The 19,003-nt window shown below is 43.3% G+C and overlaps 1 protein-coding gene and 1 long non-coding RNA gene across 21 annotated transcripts in view; one reads left to right on the forward strand and one right to left on the reverse strand.

Moving 5' to 3' along the window:
* Positions 1-18,650, forward strand: part of AKTIP (AKT interacting protein) — a 22,898-nt gene extending 4,248 nt beyond the window's left edge. For 4 of the 20 annotated variants that reach the window (XR_014551227.1, XR_014551232.1, XR_014551233.1 and 1 more), the window contains 10 exons: positions 3,666-3,783; positions 4,407-4,612; positions 7,602-7,666; positions 7,750-7,850; positions 12,803-12,891; positions 12,989-13,087; positions 13,821-13,928; positions 15,473-15,533; positions 17,559-18,313; positions 18,355-18,650. Coding sequence is in view for 10 of the 20 variants with exons in the window: in XM_083626111.1 (XP_083482237.1) it covers positions 3,742-3,783; positions 4,407-4,612; positions 7,602-7,666; positions 7,750-7,850; positions 12,803-12,891; positions 12,989-13,087; positions 13,821-13,928; positions 15,473-15,533; positions 16,605-16,751 (918 nt within the window). In the remaining 10 variants the exon portion in view is untranslated. Of the gene's footprint in view, positions 1-3,665; positions 3,784-4,406; positions 4,613-7,601; positions 7,667-7,749; positions 7,851-12,802; positions 12,892-12,988; positions 13,088-13,820; positions 13,929-15,472; positions 15,534-16,604; positions 16,767-17,555 lie in introns of all 20 variants that reach the window. The other 16 variants (XM_083626111.1, XM_083626104.1, XM_083626110.1 and 13 more) reach the window with 7 other exon arrangements.
* On the reverse strand, positions 1,643-3,659 carry LOC310768289. The gene is made up of 2 exons (XR_014551266.1): positions 1,933-3,659; positions 1,643-1,778 (listed from the first exon to the last, which is right to left on the reverse strand). It is a non-coding gene; the product is annotated as an uncharacterized lncRNA (long non-coding RNA).
* Positions 18,651-19,003: the final 353 nt, after the last annotated feature.

Here is a 19,003-nt window from a genome sequence, read left to right on the forward strand (position 1 = left end):
AGTTTAACTTGTTGCATATTATAGAACATGAGACAGTAGCTTGAGAGCAGCATATATATCTGGGGCTTGTTGAGATTCCCTTGGAAGTATTGTATACTTTATTCCAGGATTGAGAAAAAGCAGTGGATGCTAAAGTCAGGTTACTGTATAGACTTTTCTGTTTTATAACAGGTCTAGCAGAGGATTGCCAACTCTGAGCTCAAAATCATTTCCCTAAGCTGCGTTCCTTCTTTTTGCAGAAATGCAAAGTTAGCTATACTCTTGGCTAAGTTGTGTTAACTGGGAATGGTGCTGACTGGGATTGATGGTAGTTAAGAAGAGCTTGCTGGATCAGGTCAACAGCCCATTTAGACCAGCATCCTGTTCTCACAGTGGCCAACCTGATGCCTATGGGCAACCCGCAAGCAGGACCTGAGTGGAACAGCTCTCTGCCCACCTGTGATTCCCAGCAACTGATATTCAGAGGCATACTGTCTCTGACACGAGAAGGTTGAGCAAAGCTATCATGGCTAGTAGCCATTGATAGCCTTATCCTCTATAAATTTGCCAAATCCTTTTTAAAACCATCCAAGTTGGTGGCTGCCATTGCCTCCTGTGGGAATGAGTTTCACAGTTAGTACTTCTTCACGCTGTGCATAGTTTATTTTATCTGGCCTGAACATTCAGTTTCACATGATGGCTATGAGTTCTAATGCTTTGAGAAAGGGAGAAGTAGTTAAGGTCATCTTGTAAACCACAGAGCCTTTGTGGCTGAATAAAGCCACATAAAACAGGATGTAGTGATGGAAACCTATTGAAACAATCTATTGTCCCTTTGGGGAGGGAGATATTATTTAGCCAATTAGCTTACTAGGTTTAGCATCAAAATGATAAGATTGGGTGCACTAATGAGGCTACAAAATGTAAAAGCACATGGAGATCTGGTCTCTCAGCCATTTCGGAAGCATCCAGGGTATGGGAGTGGTCATCATTTCTACTCTGCTTAAGATCCTGTAGTGTTGAATGCTCTTGCATGACAAGGTGTGTAAGAAATTTGTTTATATGATCTCACCTCCATTTTCCCTGCCCTTGGTAAATGCAGATTGGATGGCTTTAGCATGCTTTTTGTGGGGCCGCCTTTCAAGTTTGGAAACTTCAGCTAGTACCAAATATGACTGAAGTACCAAACTTCAGCTAGTACCAAATATGACTGCCTAGTTTTTGGTGGGTGACAGGTGGCCAGAACTTGTGACACTGATCTGTTGCACTGGTTGCCAGTGTATTTCTGGGCCCAGTCCAAAGTCCTGGTTATGACCTTTAAAGCCCTCCATGAGCTGAGGCTGGGTTACTTGAAGGACTGCCTACACCCCTGCATTGCTGTGAAGGCAAACAGGCTGGCAGAAACTCTGAACTGGACCTTTTCAATGGTGGTCCTAAACTTATGGAATTCAACTCCTGAAGAGGCTAGAGACCGCATCCTGTGTAACTTTCCAAGCTTTAAACATGGTATCGGAGAATACCTGCTTATTGGAATATGGATCATTTTATTGTGGTCCTTTTACTCACAATGATTCTGTTGTTAATGTTTGGTTGTGCATTTTGAGTAGCTGTTTATGGTTTGGATGTATATTTTAAACCTGATGCAAGCTGCTTTTGTAGAAGATTTCCTTTAAAAAGTGGGCTATAAAACAAAAAAAGATTTTTTTGAGAAGTGATCAAATTGGTTCTTCTGCATTTGCATACAAAAACCTTCTGTAATGTATCTGGTAGAGGCATACTGTATTCAGTTTAGAGATCAGCTTTAGGATTGACATGTATATATGCCTCATCAGTTATGAATAACTTAGCATATACATTTTTAACAATTCACCTTGGTGTTGATATATAGATTAGGATTAGCACTGTGCTCTTGCTGCTGCTTCCCCTGGGAAATGGGGAAACTGGGTTCTACACCTATTAGCTGATCAAATCAAAATTATATTGGAGTTTTCATTAGAGATGTATGAACTGTTGTGGTAAGAATATAGTTTTTTTCCATAGTAAAGGCTTCATGGGATACAAAGGTATTTGCATATCAGCTGGGATATTCTAAAGTGATAGCAAATATTTTAAGAAGGGGGTATCTGAAATTGCCATTGTTGTTTGGTGACTGTCTTGAAAGCATGACGTTAATGGTTGATCAACTCAAAACTTTAGTTCAGCATGGGGTGTGTATCAACAGCAATAAATACAGTGTACCAATTTGCTCAAACAGCATAAAGAATACTCAGTTCCAGCAAGATTGGCTCATGTATGTGAGGCCTCATCCGCTCTGTGAGCTCTGTGACCCAGGAAATGTTAACTCCAAGTGCTGATGTAATAGGTTTATCTTCTAAGTATACTTCTTAATTAAAGATACGGAAGATTACTAGAAGAGTAGCATGCAGCAATGGCAGGACATGCTATATTCAGATGCTGAAATCTCATTTTCCTAATGCTAACTATTCAGGAAGTTAGAAGAGTGGTAACATCTACACCATTCTCACTTTCTAATGAGTTCAATGAATTTGTCCTAAAACCCTTCAAGTAACCATGGGTCTGTTAGATGGGGCTAGAAAGAGATGGACAATAAGGTGACACTTGTGTCTTTTACTGTTCCTTTGAAGCCTGAGTTGCAGTGAGTCATAGTATGCTGTAGTAGATTACTATGATAATCTCTTAAGGGAGAAGTTTCATGCAATGATACATGAGTTGTTCCCACTGAAAATAAAAATGCTACTTGGCCTCTACTGCTTGTTTTCCTGAGGGTGCGACTACATGTTGCAGTTAAAACACGAGGTTCCTGAGTCCACACCATAATGCGATGTGGGGCATTTGTGAGAGGGGGTGGTCTTTAACTCTTCCCCACCTGCTATATCTGATCTGCCAGTGTTTTCCAGACTGCTGCACATCATTTGACTCCCTCTCTCCCTCCTTCCATGTTCTTAAACCAGAAATAAGTAGGGGGGCAGGCTGCACCCCCTGTTCCTGTGGCTTCTGATTTTCCCTTGCAAGTGCTCCGCCCCTGCATTTTTGTCATCTTGCCAAACAATGGTTTGGAAATATGTGCTTCCTAAGGTAACGCCCTGTGCTGCCTTGTGGAAGCCCAGCTGAGTGCAATAAATTCATACTTCATATATCTGAGAATCGAACTATGTGGGTGACCCTGAGCAAAATTGTATAACTTGAATGCTGAAATTGCACACACAACAACAACAACAACAACAACAAGAAGAAGTTCATTTCTCTGCCAGAGCTTTGCTGATGGTTTGACTCACGATAGCAGCTAAAAAGCCCTTGGTTATACGGGTTTTATCTGGATAGCTTGGGAAGGGCTGTGGCATACTTGGTGGTGTCTGTGAAAACAAAGGTGAGGTTACCTGATTAGGTCCTACTCGTTTTTAACAAAATATTCTCGTGTGCTTCACAAAGATAGATACCATGCTAGTCCTCTTGCTCAGCTCCAGTAAAATAGCACAGGTAAAACAACCTGTTCAGTGGCCACGAAACCATGCTGCAATCTTGAAAGAGAATTGGGAGGGTATGTAGAGACTGTTGACAAGTGGTTTAGGTTGTATGACATGTTTGGGGTGTCTCTTAATATTTGGGTGGAATCACAATATGACCAACAGGACACTGATTTGGTAACTTCACTTTTTTGTTTCTAGGGCAGAAGCTAATCCCAGAAAGCTGGCTATCTGGGTGGCATAGCAGATTTACCACCTTCTACTCGGAATACACGTTATGAACCCTTTCTGGAGCATGTCTACAAGTTCTACACGCAAGGTGGGGTGTGGCTGACTGCAAGGCAGGCCATTTTGAGTTGATGAAATGTGTGCTATATAATAATAATAACGCTATATGACGCTCTCCCCTCCCCCTTGGGTTTTATTATATTCTGAAAGAGAATCCAAAGGATCTTTAAATAATATATGCTAATCGGAAACCTGATGTGGATTAAAAATTACCATCATGGGATCCACTAGAAAGGAAACTTGAATGCAAGAAAGCTCAGCTTAATGTTTCACAGGCCTTCTCAGGGTGACTTTTCTGATTACATTTTCTCCAAAAGTGGGGATTGCTCACAAGAGATTTTGGGTAGTAGTTTAAACAGATCATCTGGTGAGGCAAATATATATGTGGACCATTTTAAAAGCATACTTGGGTGTGTTACTTAACTTGTGGCCAGATCTCAGCCAGTTCCAAAGTTGACAGTAGCCAATTTTATATAATTGCCAAATTCAGCTAAGCAATTGGATATATCATAACTCTTTGGACTGGCAGGATATCTTTTAAGTCCTCTGTTCAGTACCCAAACTGGAGTGTTAGTGAATATGAATTGGAGTGTTAACCATTGGATACAACTGGAACAATTAACCCCCCCCCCCATGTTTTACATTTTCTAACAGAGATCTGAAACAGAAGAAAAGGCTCTGGTTGGCGAGCTGAAGAACAGTCCTCCACGCACCACTCAAAAAAAGCAGCTGCCTTCGATTCCCAAAAATGCTGTGCCAATGACCAAGCCTGCTTCACCCGCCCTTTCAGCGCAGTCTACAAATGGGACACATGCCTCCTATGGACCTTTCTACCTAGAATACTCTCTCCTGGCAGAATTGTACGTTTTTGTGTGTGTTTTCAGTTCAGAAATTCACTACTTCGTACTTTATAGAGGAGTTCCTTATCAGTGCTTATTTTTCATTATAATGGTCTATTGAGGCCAAAAAGCAATATATAAAATAAATAATGTGTTAGCTGGTTTTGCATGCTGCATTCACTTTGGTGGCAAGTGAAGTGAGGCAGTTTCCTGAGGGTTGATCTTCGGTGTAGGAGCTGAAGAGGGATTCTTTGAGCAGCTGGAATTATGTGACATTTGTTTTCAAATGCTCCTTGAAAGTGTGCAGAGCTGCAATTGGCCAATTGTTAATACGTAGTATCTTTTGAGGCTAGTTATTTATAGACTCAATATACCGCACAGTAAACAAAGTATCTAGGTGGTGAAAGTAACACATTCATAAAGCAGTGTAAACATACTTAGTATCAGTAGTGATACACAATAGCCAAAGGTTGAGCTATAGGTCAGAAAAAGCCTGTGTAAACAGAAGGAGTGCCTGAAGCAAAGTAACCAAATCATCATCATCAAACCTTTTATTGGCATCACATAAAACATCCAAAATCAATACAAATTACCACTTCCCCAGTGGCACAAAACATTTGCTAAAAGAAAGGAAGCAGAGCAGTCTATCGTCACAAAGTAACCAAATGTGCTGGCTTAATAGAATTCAAATTCCCTTCCATTCCTCAAGGTTTGGGGAACCGTTTGTCCTGCTGTCTTTATTAGAGCAAGGTGCTTTTAAAAAGTCATTAGGTCCATTCCCGTCTTTTTCACACTGCATTGTGCCCAAGGGATCTGAGTGGGACTAGGCAAATGAAGGGGTGACACTATGCCACATAGGATTTACCTGGGTGATTCTCATTCAGTTCTATGGGACTAAGTCAACAGGCCACAAAGTAGGGCACAGTTCAAGGAGTACAAAACTTGCCCCTGGCAGTAGGGGCCCAGGCACTCACTACAGGGGTCTCTCAGTGGAGAACAATACGTTGCTATGTGCAAAGCACTCACATATACGTATTATGTCACCAAAGTCTCCTTTTATCTGGCCCAGCTGTACATCATAACGGGTAGTTCATTAGCAAAATTGTTGAAAAAGAGATGGAGTTAATAGCAATGTATTTCAATACATGAGAGGGACAGCACTATATGAATAAGAGTGGATCTGTGTGATTCTCTCTTCCACTGTGTGTGAACTCTTGTTATCCTGTAGTAGCTTTTTCTCTTGTAAAGATGTCTGTTGTAAGCTGGGACATAGCAAAAGGGCAAGTTGGATTAAGGCTGTCTTCTGCTTTGCTGGCTTACAGCTGAATGTGTGGAGCCCTTTCATAAGTTGTACAGCTCCCATGTGGATCGCCTTTGCAAAAATCGCCAAGTCTAGTGGCTATAGTTGTGAGCCTGCCTTTAGAAGGGGAGACAAGCCAGCTTAGAAAACGAGAGTGCTTTCCTCATGCGGCTGTAGAAACTGAACCAGGAACAGAAAATGAGTGTTATGAGCTTGCAGAGTTTAAATCATTTTCTGCGATTCAGGCTTTGCTGGGGGCACAGCTGGTGACGGGGCTCATTATTGTTCTGTGGGCAGGCTTTGTTCAAGTAAACAGGCTTGCATGCTTCAGCTACTGAAAAGCTTGTTGATGAAAGCTTATTTGAGGCACACTTGGCAAAATGCCACCCATGGCCATCGCTTTGCTGTCATAGGATGGCTGGGTAAAATTCCATTCATTAATGCTGTGGTGTTGGGAACACAACTCTCTTGTTTTCGCAGTTGTCCTTCAGCAGAAGTGAAGCCTTGGATCTCTTCCATTAGGACTGTAATCTGGTCATGTTATGTAATGTATACCAGAAACTGTGGGGGAAAATGATCAAAAGTCATCCTCTAAACATGTGTGAACTTTGTCTGCAGCAGCCAAGGAGAGCACAAAGAGACAAGCTTCTGTTTTACTTATCTGATGCATTCATTGTTGCTGTTCCTATAGCTTCATTCAATGTGCTGCAGGCAGGACTAGAAAGCAATTTTATGTATCTACCCTTTACCTGAAGGTCACAGGGTAGAGACATACATAGTCTAAACCAAAATCAAACAAGATTGAAACAAATGCAATTTGTTTACAAATAAAATCTGCAGGGACAGAAATTAAATTGTCCAATATACCCCTCTCCAAATGCATCAGTTACATCAAAAGCCTCATCCACTAGGAAGCTTCTTTGTGTATCTGAGTGATGGAAAAAGAGATTGACTTTAGCCTTATGGAGTATGCTTGCTTTGTTGCATTTATATCCCGCCTTCAATCGATCATAGAACTCCATGTGGCATATATGGGGATTCCCAGTCTCCCTTTCAGACGCTGACCAGATTCAGACCTGCTTAGCTTCATCAAGGTTGCTGTATTGCCTGCCTTCAGAAACCATAGCCCTGCCCCCTTCCCACACTTGCATTTATGGCTTGTTCTCATTGCTGGCTTCTGTCTTGATGCCTGCTCCCATTTCTGTGCCTGTCTTTTACTTTGTCCAAGTGAGTCCCTAAAGCCAGTAAAATAGCTGGCTGTTTTGGTTTATTACAAGCTTGCAAAGGCCTGTCTGATGTTTAAAGTGCATTTCTGTTGCTCTTGCAAGTGAGTTGAGTGTGGCTGGCATTGATTCGGCTTCTCTGATGTCAGAAAGAACCTTCTTGCAAAGCCTTGACTTGTACTGCCTGCTGGTTCAGGGCAATGAGGAAACCTCCAGTCCTGAGATTCACAGGCAACTCCTCTAGATAAATTGGAGTGCACTTTGGCTGTGCACATGTGGAAGGGGAGAGGCTTTCAAGTCAGTGTCTTCCTGTTGCAGGTAGGCTGACTGGCTTCTGAACGTTTTTGGTAGTGAGGAAGAAACATCCTTAGCTGTTTAAGTAAAAAGATCATGGGGAAATTCACTGTGTACTCTAATTGAGAGCCTTTGAGTAGGGGTTTGTGTATGCCACTTTAAACCTAACTAGATGGATTACGTTTCTTTACAGCACGTTGGTTGTGAAGCAGAAGCTGCCAGGTGTCTATGTGCAACCTTCTTACCAATCAGCATTAAGTAAGTATATATCTGGGTTTTTCTTCCTATAGCAAAGCTATTTATTTTTTACATCTCATCATCTTTCTTTTTTTCTTTTGCAGTGTGGTTTGGAGTAATATTCATAAGGCATGGGTTGTACCAGGATGGTGTGTTTAAATTTACAGTCTACATCCCTGACAACTACCCAGATGGTGACTGCCCAGTAAGTATCAATAGGCTGAAATGTTCATCATTTGTGGACTTACTTAGATGGCTGTGGGGCATGTGATGTTTCTCTTCCAGGACAGGTCTTTGCTCAGCAAGTTAGACCATGGCAGAACTGGCAATTCTGGCTTACATAATAAATACTTTGCATTTATAGAGCTCTTTTAAAACATTCAGGAGTGCTTCAGATATGTTGTTATTGCAGCCTTTAAGGTAGATCAGTATATCTCCATATTGCTGATGACAGCTATTATTATTTAAGGGCTTGTTTGTTTTTTTATTCTGCATTCACCACAAGGTCTTAGGGAAGGTTACAATTTAAAAATCAGTATTAAAATCTTTTAAGGAGAATGGGGTGGCTAATAAAATACATATGCAGGGTGAGTCTTTTAAAAGAGGCCCTGTGGAACATGTGTACTCTGTATCCATGAGGCCTCTTTTAAAGGACTCACCCTGTAATAGTTTGCCTAAGGCCACCTAGTGCATTTGTGGCAGGAGAGATTTGAACCATTCTCTTAGCTATTCATATGACGCCAACTCTAAAGCTTCCATTTATTGTCAGCAGAGGCCAATTTCTTACTTCTCTGGTGGTAGCAAGTCTCTGTTCCTAGCAAGTGAGATAGTTTCAGATTCAGCTATGAGATTAAGTTATCTGTAGAAACATCTGCCTGCCATAGCTTTGTTCTCTTAGTTAAATGATCTGGCCACAACTGCTGTGCACAGTTATGTTTTTATTGCTTTTGGAGATCTGCTTTTAAAATCAGACTTCTTGGATCAAACAGCGGAACGTTCTTGTTTACCAACTTCAGTTACCTCTGTTGGCTCTGGCAGATCTCAAAAGGCAAGAGAGTCAGCCAAGCTTGGACGTTTTTATGGCAATGGGCAGAGCAGCTTTTGGCAGAACACAGTGGGCACTAAGCTTCTAACTGTAGAGGCTACTTTAAGCTTTAAAGAGAAATTAACAGTGCTTAAATTTAAAAGGCATTTAAATATTTAACATGGTATCTACTAGGAGTGTGCATGGTCAACAAAGTTTGTCTCTTAACTGTGTCACTGCATTAATGCATTAAAAAAAAATTGCGGTCTGTTTCTGAGTTGCTCTGTGCTCTTCCGCCACTTGGTTCTGTAATTAAGTGTTCTGAAAGTTGATGATGATGATGATGAAGAAGATGAATTAAGTGTTCTGGGCTTCCCTGAACAAAAAGAAGCCTGATTCTCAGTTACTTGCTCCCCACACCCCTCCACTAAGCCAATCCACATCCCTATGATCCATCAGCAGCACATTTTAGCCTATTGCAAATGCTTTTAGATTAGGTGAGTGACCCCAAATGGTATCCACAATAAATTAAAATATAAAGTTTTTTGACCAACTACCATGCAGTTGCATGCCTCTCCAATTCCTAATTGTATTGCCCCTTTCTATGGATATAATTGTAAGCTGCATTGAGAACAAATTGTAGCTGAAAAGTGATGTACAAACTAGAATTAGTTCTGGTTTCCCAGGAAATGCAATGCAATAGTCATTTATTTTAGTCCTTTATATCCCATCTTTCAGGATACAAATCCTCTTGTGATACCTTAACACAAAACATTAAACTAGTTTAGTAAAGCATTACAGGCTCATTCACATAGGACAGATGATTGATCGCTTTGTCAGGGGACTGGGGAGGGGGAGAGAAGGTGCAGCCAAAGCAGGCTCTTTAGCTACCTGGAATTCAGTGTGCTCATGGAGAATTGTGCCTTTTGAGGGCTTGCATTCTCTGAAGGTACACCTCTGCTCCCTGCTCACCCATGTCGTTTACAGTGCCAGCCCAGAGCTGTCTTTTCTCTAGCTACCTACCACATTTGCTGAAGCCATCAAAAGCAGTTGTGGAACCACTGCAGAATTTAGTTACATAATAATAATAATATATTATTTATACCCCGCCCATCTGGCTGGGCCTCCCCAGCCACTCTGGGCGGCTTCCATAAAAACCAAAAATACAGTAAAATATCACACGTTAAAAACTTCCCTGAACAGGGCTGCCTTAAGATGTCTTCTGAATGTCAGGTAGTTGTTTATCGCTTTGACATCTGCTGGAAGGGCGTTCCACAGGGCGGGCGCCACTACCAAGAAGGCCCTCTGCCTGGTTCCCTGTAGCTTTGCTTCTCGCAATGAGGGAACCGCCAGAAGGCCCTCGGCGCTGGACCTCAGCGTCCGGGCAGAATGATGGGGGTGGAGACGCTCCTTCAGGTATACTGGACCGAGGCCGTTTAGGGCTTTAAAGGTCAGCACCAACACTTTGAATTGTACTCGGAAACGTACTGGGAGCCAATGTAGGTCTTTCAAGACCGGTGTTATATGGTCTCGGCGGCCGCCCCCAGCGACCAGTCTAGCTGCCGCATTCTGGATTAGTTGTAGTTTCCGAGTCACCTTCAAAGGTAGCCCCACGTAGAGTGCATTGCAGTAGTCCAAGCGGGAGATAACCAGAGCATGCACCACTCTGGCGAGACAGTCCGCAGGCAGATAGGGTCTCAGCCTACGTACCAGATGGAGCTGGTAAACAGCTGCCCTGGACACAGATTTAACCTGTGCCTCCATGGACAGCTGTGAGTCCAAAATGACTCCCAGGCTGCGCACCTGGTCCTTCAGGGGCACAGTTACCCCATTCAGGACCAGGGAATCCTCCACACCTGCCCGCCTCCTGTCCCCCAAAAACAGTACTTCTGTCTTGTCAGGATTCAACCTCAATCCGTTAGCCGCCATCCATCCTCCAACCGCTTCCAGACACTCACACAGGACCTTCACCGCCCTCACTGGTTCTGATTTAAAAGAGAGGTAGAGCTGGGTATCATCCGCATACTGATGAACACCCAGCCCAAACCTCCTGATGATCTCTCCCAGCGGCTGCATGTAAATGTTAAAAAGCATGGGGGAGAGGACAGAACCCTGAGGCACCCCACAAGTGAGAGCCCAGGGGTCTGAACACTCATCCCTCACCACCACTTTCTGAACACGGCCCAGGAGGAAGGAGCGGAACCACTGTATGACAGTGCCTCCAGCTCCCAGCCCCTGAAGACGGTCCAGAAGGATGTTATGGTCGATGGTATCAAACGCCGCTGAGAGATCCAGCAGAACTAGGAAACAGCTCTCACCTTTGTCCCTAGCCCGCCGGAGATCATCAACCAGTGCGACCAAGGCAGTTTCAGTCCCATGATGAGGCCTGAATCCCGACTGGAAGGGATCCAAATGGTCTGCTTCTTCCAGGCGTGCCTGGAGTTGTTCGGGAACCGCTCGCTCAATCACCTTGCCCAAGAATGGAAGATTTGAGACTGGGCGATAGTTGGCCATCGTGGCCGCATCTAAAGATGGTTTTTTAAGAAGCGGTTTAATAACCGCCTCTTTCAGCGGGTCTGGGAAGGCTCCCTCACGGAGGGAAGCATTCACCACCCCACGAAGCCCATCGCCCAGTCCTTCCCGGCTAGCTTTTATAAGCCAGGATGGGCAAGGATCCAGGAGACAGGTGGTTGGTTTCACTCGTCCAAGCAGCCTGTCCACATCCTTGGAGGTAACAGATTGGAATTGATCCCACTCAACTTGACTAGACAGAACTCTAGCACTCTCCCGCCCTGGCCCTGCTCCCACGGTGGAGTCTACTTCTTCCCGAATCTGAGCGATTTTATCTGCAAAAAACTTTGCAAAATCATTGCAGGAGAACATGTGGCCCGTACTGGGCCCCGATGTTGCAGGTGGTTCCGCTAAATTGTGAACCACCTGAAAAAGTCTCCTGCTGCTGTTTTCTGCAGATGCAATAGAGGCGGCGAAGAATTTCTTCTTCGCCGTCGCTATCGCCACTTGGTAGGCTCGACGTTGAGCTCTAACCTGTGTCCGGTCAGATTCGGAATGAGTTATCCGCCACCGGCGCTCTAGCCGTCTCAACGATTGTTTCATTGCCCTCAGATCCGTGGAAAACCACGGGGCTGTCCGGGCTCCATGCAATCGGAGAGGGCGCTTCGGAGCCAAACAGTCAATAGCCCTGGTTAACTCCACAATTTACATGTAGAAATATCTCCTGCATTGTGCTTGGCTACAGCTCCACTCAACATTTCCCCTGCTGTGTATATGTAGCTTTTTTTTTCTTTTTAATAATAATAATTTTATTATTCATACCCTGCCCATTTGGCTGGATTTCCCCAGCCACTCGGGGTGGCTCACATCATATATAAGAACATACGAAAATATCAAACATTAAAAACTTCCCGATACAGGGCTGCCTTCAGATGTCTTCTAAGTCAGATATGGTGGTACCTTGGGTTACAAACACTCGGACTACAAACACTTCGGGTTACAGACTCCGCTAACCCAGAAGTAGTACCTCGGGTTAAGAACTTTACCTCAGGATGAGAACAGAAATCATGTGGCAGTGAGAAGCCCCATTAGCTAAAGTGGTACCTTAGGTTAAGAACGGTTTCGGGTTAAGAACATACCTCCGGAACGAATTAAGTTCGTAACCCAAGGTACCACTATAGTTGTTTATTTCCCTGACATCTGCAGGGAGGGTGTTCCACAGGGAGGGCGCCACCACCAAGAAGGCCCTCTGCCTGGTTCCCTGTAACCTTGCTTCTTGCAGTGAGGGAACCAGCAGAAGACCCTTGGAGGAACCCCTCAGTGAACGATTGGGGTATACTCCTTCAGGTATACTTTTTAAGCTGCCTTGGGAAGGCTTTACCTTGAAAGGTGGCATATAATAGGCACCCTTTCATGCTGCATGTTATCAAAATGTTATAGAATATTGTTCTAGGTTTGTAACTAGTTAGTTGGCTGAGCTACATAACAATCTCTCCACTAACCAAAGAGGGAGGCATTTTTAATGCAGAAGGTTAGTTCTGCATGCAAAGGGGTTAATAGACCACCGGCTAATCTGTAAGGTTGGTTATCAGCTTGGTTTTAAAGTCTCCTTTGTCTTTCAGCGCTTGGTTTTTGATCTGCCCATCTTCCATCCGCTAGTAGATCCCATCTCAGGTGAACTGGATGTGAAAAGAGCATTTGCCAAGTGGAGGTTAGTGTGATGCTCTAGAATGCAAATATTGAACAGAAGTTATGTCTGGGTGCTTCACTAAAGGTGCTGCTGTGGCTTTCTTGTGCTTCTCCTAAAGGCGAAACCATAATCACATATGGCAAATACTGATGTACGCTCGAAGGGTCTTCTACAAGATTGACACAACCATTCCTTTGAATCCTGAGGCTGCTGTGCTGTGAGTTACTATCAGGGTTGAACTTTCTAGAACTTCTCCAGGTTTTCTCACAAGTACATGCATATTACCAAATGTCATGGATTTTCCTATATGCATCAGTTCCAGAATTGTTTTTTAGCTGCAAGTTCCTTGAATTGGCTTCTGACATTTAGGCACACATGTGAGGGGCCAACCTGGATAGGAAGATACGTTTTAGTGTGGTGTGGGTACATGGCAATTTATTCTTCCTCCGCACTTGTGATGTAATGTGTCCTGCCCTGTAACTAACATCATGCATTTGGGCAAGGAGCTTTGTGCTTTCCTGATAGTTGATAGCTGGGAGGTTGTAGGTATGTGGCCTTTCTCTATTTTGCATTGGCTGTGGCAGCTTTCCTCAACCTAGTGCCTGCAGATAGCTTGGACTACAAATAAGAGCTGGAGATTATAAATGTTATAGTTCAAAACATTTGGAGGGCACCAGGTTGGAGAAGGCTTGCTGCAGAATAGGAGGCTCACAGTTTAGCCTAATTATGCCAGTTGGGTGGAAATGGCATTTTGTGTGGGCCTTTCTCTTGACTTAGCCTTGGCATTGTGGCTAGTCCAACTCTTGATATTAAAGCTTTCTGTAAAAATAAGGCACTGTTGTCCTCTGTGGATAAAGGGAGATTACAAATCTCTGTTCTTCATGCATTGATAGACTGTTCTGATTTCATCTAATGTGTCTCCTTCTTTTTTGTCTTGGTCTCTCTCTTAGATATGACAAGGATATTCAACTTTTCAAGAGTAAGGTGGTTGACAGTGTGAAATTATGCAGCAGTCACTTATTTGATCCACCAAAAATAGAGGATCCCTATGCAATTAGGTAGGAAATTGTACTACAGTTGTACAATTATCAGAACAGCATTCTCAGAACAGCATAAAGTCTTAAGATCAATACACCTCTGCAACTAAAGTTTTTAAGGTACTTGTGCATCAAAAAAATGAAAGTTAATGTGCTCCTGTTGACTTCTGCAACACGTAAGCAACAAATACTTGTTCCTGCCATGCCTCACTGGGAGAGGCTGTTGCAACTCTGCTGTGGCCCCAGCAAGATGTCCCCATCCTCCTTTGGCTTTGGCATGGCAGGAAAAGGCACTTCCACCTCCTCTTGCTGCGCCAATTCCCAATCACAGGCATTATGAGGGGGTAGGGCTTGGGAGCAGAGCCAAGAGGGAACTTTTTCCTTCCTACCTACTCCCTGGGCATATAAATCTGACTGTGCCGGAGCCCAGGTAGTAGTCGGCACTGGATTCCCCTCCCTCCTTTTCAGGGAGTAAGATTTGCCTGAATTTTAGGAGGCATACCCTTCCTGGACTTTGCTATGGATTACATTGGTCAATGTATTTGGGGCCAGGGATGAATGTTCATTGCAGAGCAATTGGGACTGTCTACGAGTTTTGCCTACCTCATAGCAATTGTCACAACGTCTTGGTGGAAGAGGCATTTGATTGGATCCTTAGTCCAAGTAGTCAGGGGGTAGGGAGTCTCCCTGCTCTGCCGTCATGGGTATCCTCCTAAAGGAGCATGGCGAGTCGTTTTATGTCCAGATATTCCACTCAGGATTGGATGGGCCATAGTCCATTGGTGATATTGGCAGGTTGCCTGGATACGATGCACGTTGTAGGGTTACCCTTAACCTTGGTCAACACCATTTTACCATCAACCAGCAGACAGACTGGTTGATCTTGGGAGATGTACCTAATGCCTACATCAAACCGCCCAACGTCTGTAATCAATAAAATTAAGACCTTATTTTATTCCAACATGTTGCCCTCTTCTGTTGTATGGCTGCATGTGCTTTCACCTTGCCACTGGCTCCAATGCTGCTGGGCCTGCAATGCATTCCAGACTCTTTTGTTGTGCTTGCTTGCAAATTGTGTTCTCTCTTTCCCTTCACCTTTCAGCTGGGATGACTTCACCGTCACAGCAGCCCAACCCTCAAACACTGTTTTAAGTTAATCCTCTTAGCATAAATAGAATACATTTTGTAGCTGAAGTAAATTTACCGAGATTATCTGTACAGCAGCATTCCTCAACCTGGTACCCTCCTAGATGGTGTTAGACGAATACTACTACTATCATCCCCAGCCAGCATAGTCAGTGGTCAGGAAGTATGGGAGTTGTAGTCCAAAATGTCTAGAGGGCAGCAGGCTGGGAAAGCTACTGTAGAGTCAATAATTACTTTGCCAATTTTGTTGTTCAAAGTGTGTAAGCAAGCACAAATACTTGTGGTGTCCCATAGATATACTTGGAAAAGTGGCCATTTTCATTTGTACTACTTTCAGACTTATTGCATGTCACACTATGGAGACATTTTATTTAAATTTTGGAGACCAGTTACAGGCTTATGTTCTTATGTGTTAACAGTTTTTCACCCTGGAATCCAGCTATACATGATGAAGCTAGAGAGAAGATGTTGACCCAGAAGGTACGTAAGAGGGATTGAGCTTGCTCCAAGTAGTTGGATTTGAAAACAAGACATTGATTTGCTATGAAGCACAACTGATAAAAGTTCTATGCAAATGAAATGTTTCTATAAAACCTCATCTCAGACGTACGTTGGCAGTATTAGTCCTAAAGAGTTAGTTGTGTCTTGTAAATCCGGTTGTGCTGGAAGTACATCCTGCACTTGGGAGGGAAGTGGTAATTGTGTTTAGCTGGCAGGCTGGGGGGTGGCAACATTTTAGACATGTTTTGAGTTTTCCTCCAGAATGAGCTTAATCCTCCCACATGCCTCCTTTGCCCAGAGGACTTTCTTCAGGGTGGCTTGGCTCACTGTTGGTGTTTGGCATTTTCCTCAAAGAGGCCCCCTGCCAGCTCCTAGTCTTCTTGTCCTATTGGTTCTCTTTGCTGTTGCTGGCTTTTTCACATGCTCCTTCTGTGTGATCAAGCGGTTAGGGGAAGAGTGCAGTAAGCTCCACAAGCCTTTACTGTTTCATCTCTCTTGGATATGGTGGTGATTTAGAGAGGCAAGTGGCAACAGAAGTGGTGAGGAAGGAAGGAGTCTCGAGGAGCATCTTGCTCAAGGGCCCCGTAACTCCTGGGATCGGTACTTAGCTGGCTAATCTCATAGGGTAAGGTAGAAGTGACTGAAGGAGGAAGAAATCAACAAGCTTTTTAAAAACAAACATCCTCCTTAAAGTAGCAAGTTAGCATGTCAAAGTTTATTGTGATAAAGGCAGGGCTTTTTTTCAGTCAGAACCCACCAAAGCTCAGTTCCAGCCCCCCTCAGGTGGGCGCAATTTCAAGAGAACAAGGGAGGTTTTCATGGTGACTTCGGCACCTCTTTTTCTAGAAAAATAACCCTGGTTAAGGGTACTATGCTGGGTTTTTAAAAAACCACATTTTCTGCTACCTTCTGCACCTAGAAGCCCTTCTGCTGGTTAGAATTCAGAAGTTTATCTGGACTAAAGTTTCTCTCCATACTGCCACCACCCCATCTTCTTAAATAGGCTCATCCACCAGTCAAGTTATTAACATTCATGTTTATCATTGCTAGGGTTACATGTATGTCTTTAGAGTTCTGGAATTCTCTCTGGGGCTGGGAAGGTCTTATTTCCCAAAGCCCTCAGCAGAGCTGCTTCCACCCTCAAAGGCTGGACCCTACTCACTTACCCATTCAGACTGGTGGATGCACATATTATAATCAGACCATGTTCAGGTAAGAGCCCAGACTGCCCTCTTCCTGGCAGTGTTTGAGGTGCATGTGGATTTTTTTGATATGTGAAATATGTAGGGAGTTTGTCACACTTCTACATTTTTACTTTATTTAAAATCATTTTTCTTGCTCTGAAGCTGATTGAGGAGCTTCAAAGGAGGGTCAGTGATAGGCCTGGACAATGTCCAACTCTATTCAGTGAAAATAACATACCATCAAAACGGGGGGGTGGGGGGGAGAAATAACTATTGAAGCAGTTTGCCGCTGTTTCCTCTGTGGCTCACATGTACTTGAGAGAAGGTGGAGCTCAGTCTCCGCTGATCCAGTGGCAGCAAAGGAAGTTTGCAGACTGCTGCTACTTTTAAGTCAAAGCCTTAATATTTTTCATCTTGCAAAATCTTCCTCCAAGATGTGTGGTTTGCCTAGGAGGGAAAGGGTCTCTCTTTTTAGAGACTTACCTGCCTGTTGCTTTTGTAGGAAGGCACATCCTGAACTCGCCTAAGCCAGCCAGGTTGGGCATATTCCCATGGCAAAGCCAACATGCTGGGAATGGGGATTCTTGCCGAATTATGCCTCCCTCCCTCCCTGCCCCCTTTGAACCAACCCACCCTCAAGATCTTTTTTAGAATCAGCAACATGGTGCATGAGGAAACAGAATTGTGCATGTACAGTTGTGTGTGGGGGTTTTCTTTTCAAGTATGGCTGATGTGAAGCAGCCCTTGCAAAACAATGGCATTCATGTTGAATTGAGAGTACTGAGTTCATCTTAATGGCACTCTTTCATCTTCCTAGAAGAAGGCAGAGGATCAACAGTGCAAAAGCATGCAGGTGTCTGGCCTGTCATGGGTGAAGCCTGGCTCGGTTCAGCCTTTCAGCAAAGAGGAAAAGACTCTACCTACTTAGTTCCTGTGAATGACGAAGCACTCAACACTTTCTGCAGGAAGAGGGAATGTAATGGAGAGCCAAACAGCAAAGCAGTGGCTTTCCTTCTTGACTTGGATTAGTAAAGAGTTAATGGTAGCAATGACTCAAGTAAATCTGCTCAATGGGATTGCTCAGACTCTTCATATTTTACATATGTTTTAACTGCAGGTTGGAAGTCGCTCTTAACAAGGCTGGACTCCAGTTAGTGAAGTCCACCCTGGTGGGTAACGAAAGCCTCCGGGGTCTAATATCTGAGGCTCTTCATTGGGTTACTTTTAAAAGCTTTTAAAATTTTCCTTCCAGGGGTAGGTTTTTTTAAAATGTAAAGAGCAGGTGGGAAAAATACTTTCCAGAGGTAATCTGTGTTTACATAAACTAATATAGCAGAGTAAAATACTATATTTAAAACTTTTAAATGCATTGGTTTCTATTGTAAATACATTAGGATATGGAATTTGTAAATAGTTGGTTCTGATTCCTTCTAGCCCTTTTAGGGGCAGCGAGGCTGAGATTGGCATGTATGATGTGTATCTAATTTTCCTTCCTCCCCCAAATAGATATTGTCACTACAGGCTGCTTATAACATAACTTGTTCAACAATCTTTAGACCTACAACCCAATTGCCTGTAAGCATCATATAGTAGAAAAGTTAAATGGATGCAACTAGCAAATCTCAAAGGATTTTCAAGAAAATATATGTATAACCCTTTTCTTCATGCGGTTTGCAGGCATCTTATACCAGTGGCCTTAAGATGTGTTAAAGTAATGTTAGAGGCAGCCTTAATTTGCACATTAGTCAGGACTGTAGAGCATTGAGCTTTTTACCACTAGAAGAAAAATCTGTGCTCTTCATTGTGCACATTTGTTGATTTAATAAAATCTGTAAGGAGAGCTGGGTTGGAGATTGACATGACTAATGTGTTAATAGTGGCATCTTAAAATAAAAGACCAATCATGGTAAAATGTGTCTTGTCACTCTTGTTCCTTGGAAACATTTCAGTTCATCAACTTCAGAATTAAACAGAAAGGCCTCCTTAAAATTTAATCACTATGGTTACTAAACATAGCTTGTCCCAAGACTCCTGTGCTATGTGGCAGGCTTGGCTTCTAGCACGACCAAGCATGCAAATGTGTTGTATACTGAGGTTCATACCTGTTGGGTCCTGAGACAGTAGTTCATTGGTGACAGATTACTGGTCTACTTAAAGAAAAAGGTAAGTTTGTTTTTGCAGCAGTGATTTTTAAAATATATCCCTAAAGGGCATAGGCCTAGCAATAAATCAATATCCTAAGATAAATGCTGGTGGAAGTTCTAG

Source organism: Podarcis filfolensis (genome assembly GCF_964270895.1).
Source record: "Podarcis filfolensis genome assembly, chromosome: 8".
In the NCBI taxonomy this organism is placed as follows: Eukaryota; Metazoa; Chordata; class Lepidosauria; order Squamata; family Lacertidae; genus Podarcis; species Podarcis filfolensis.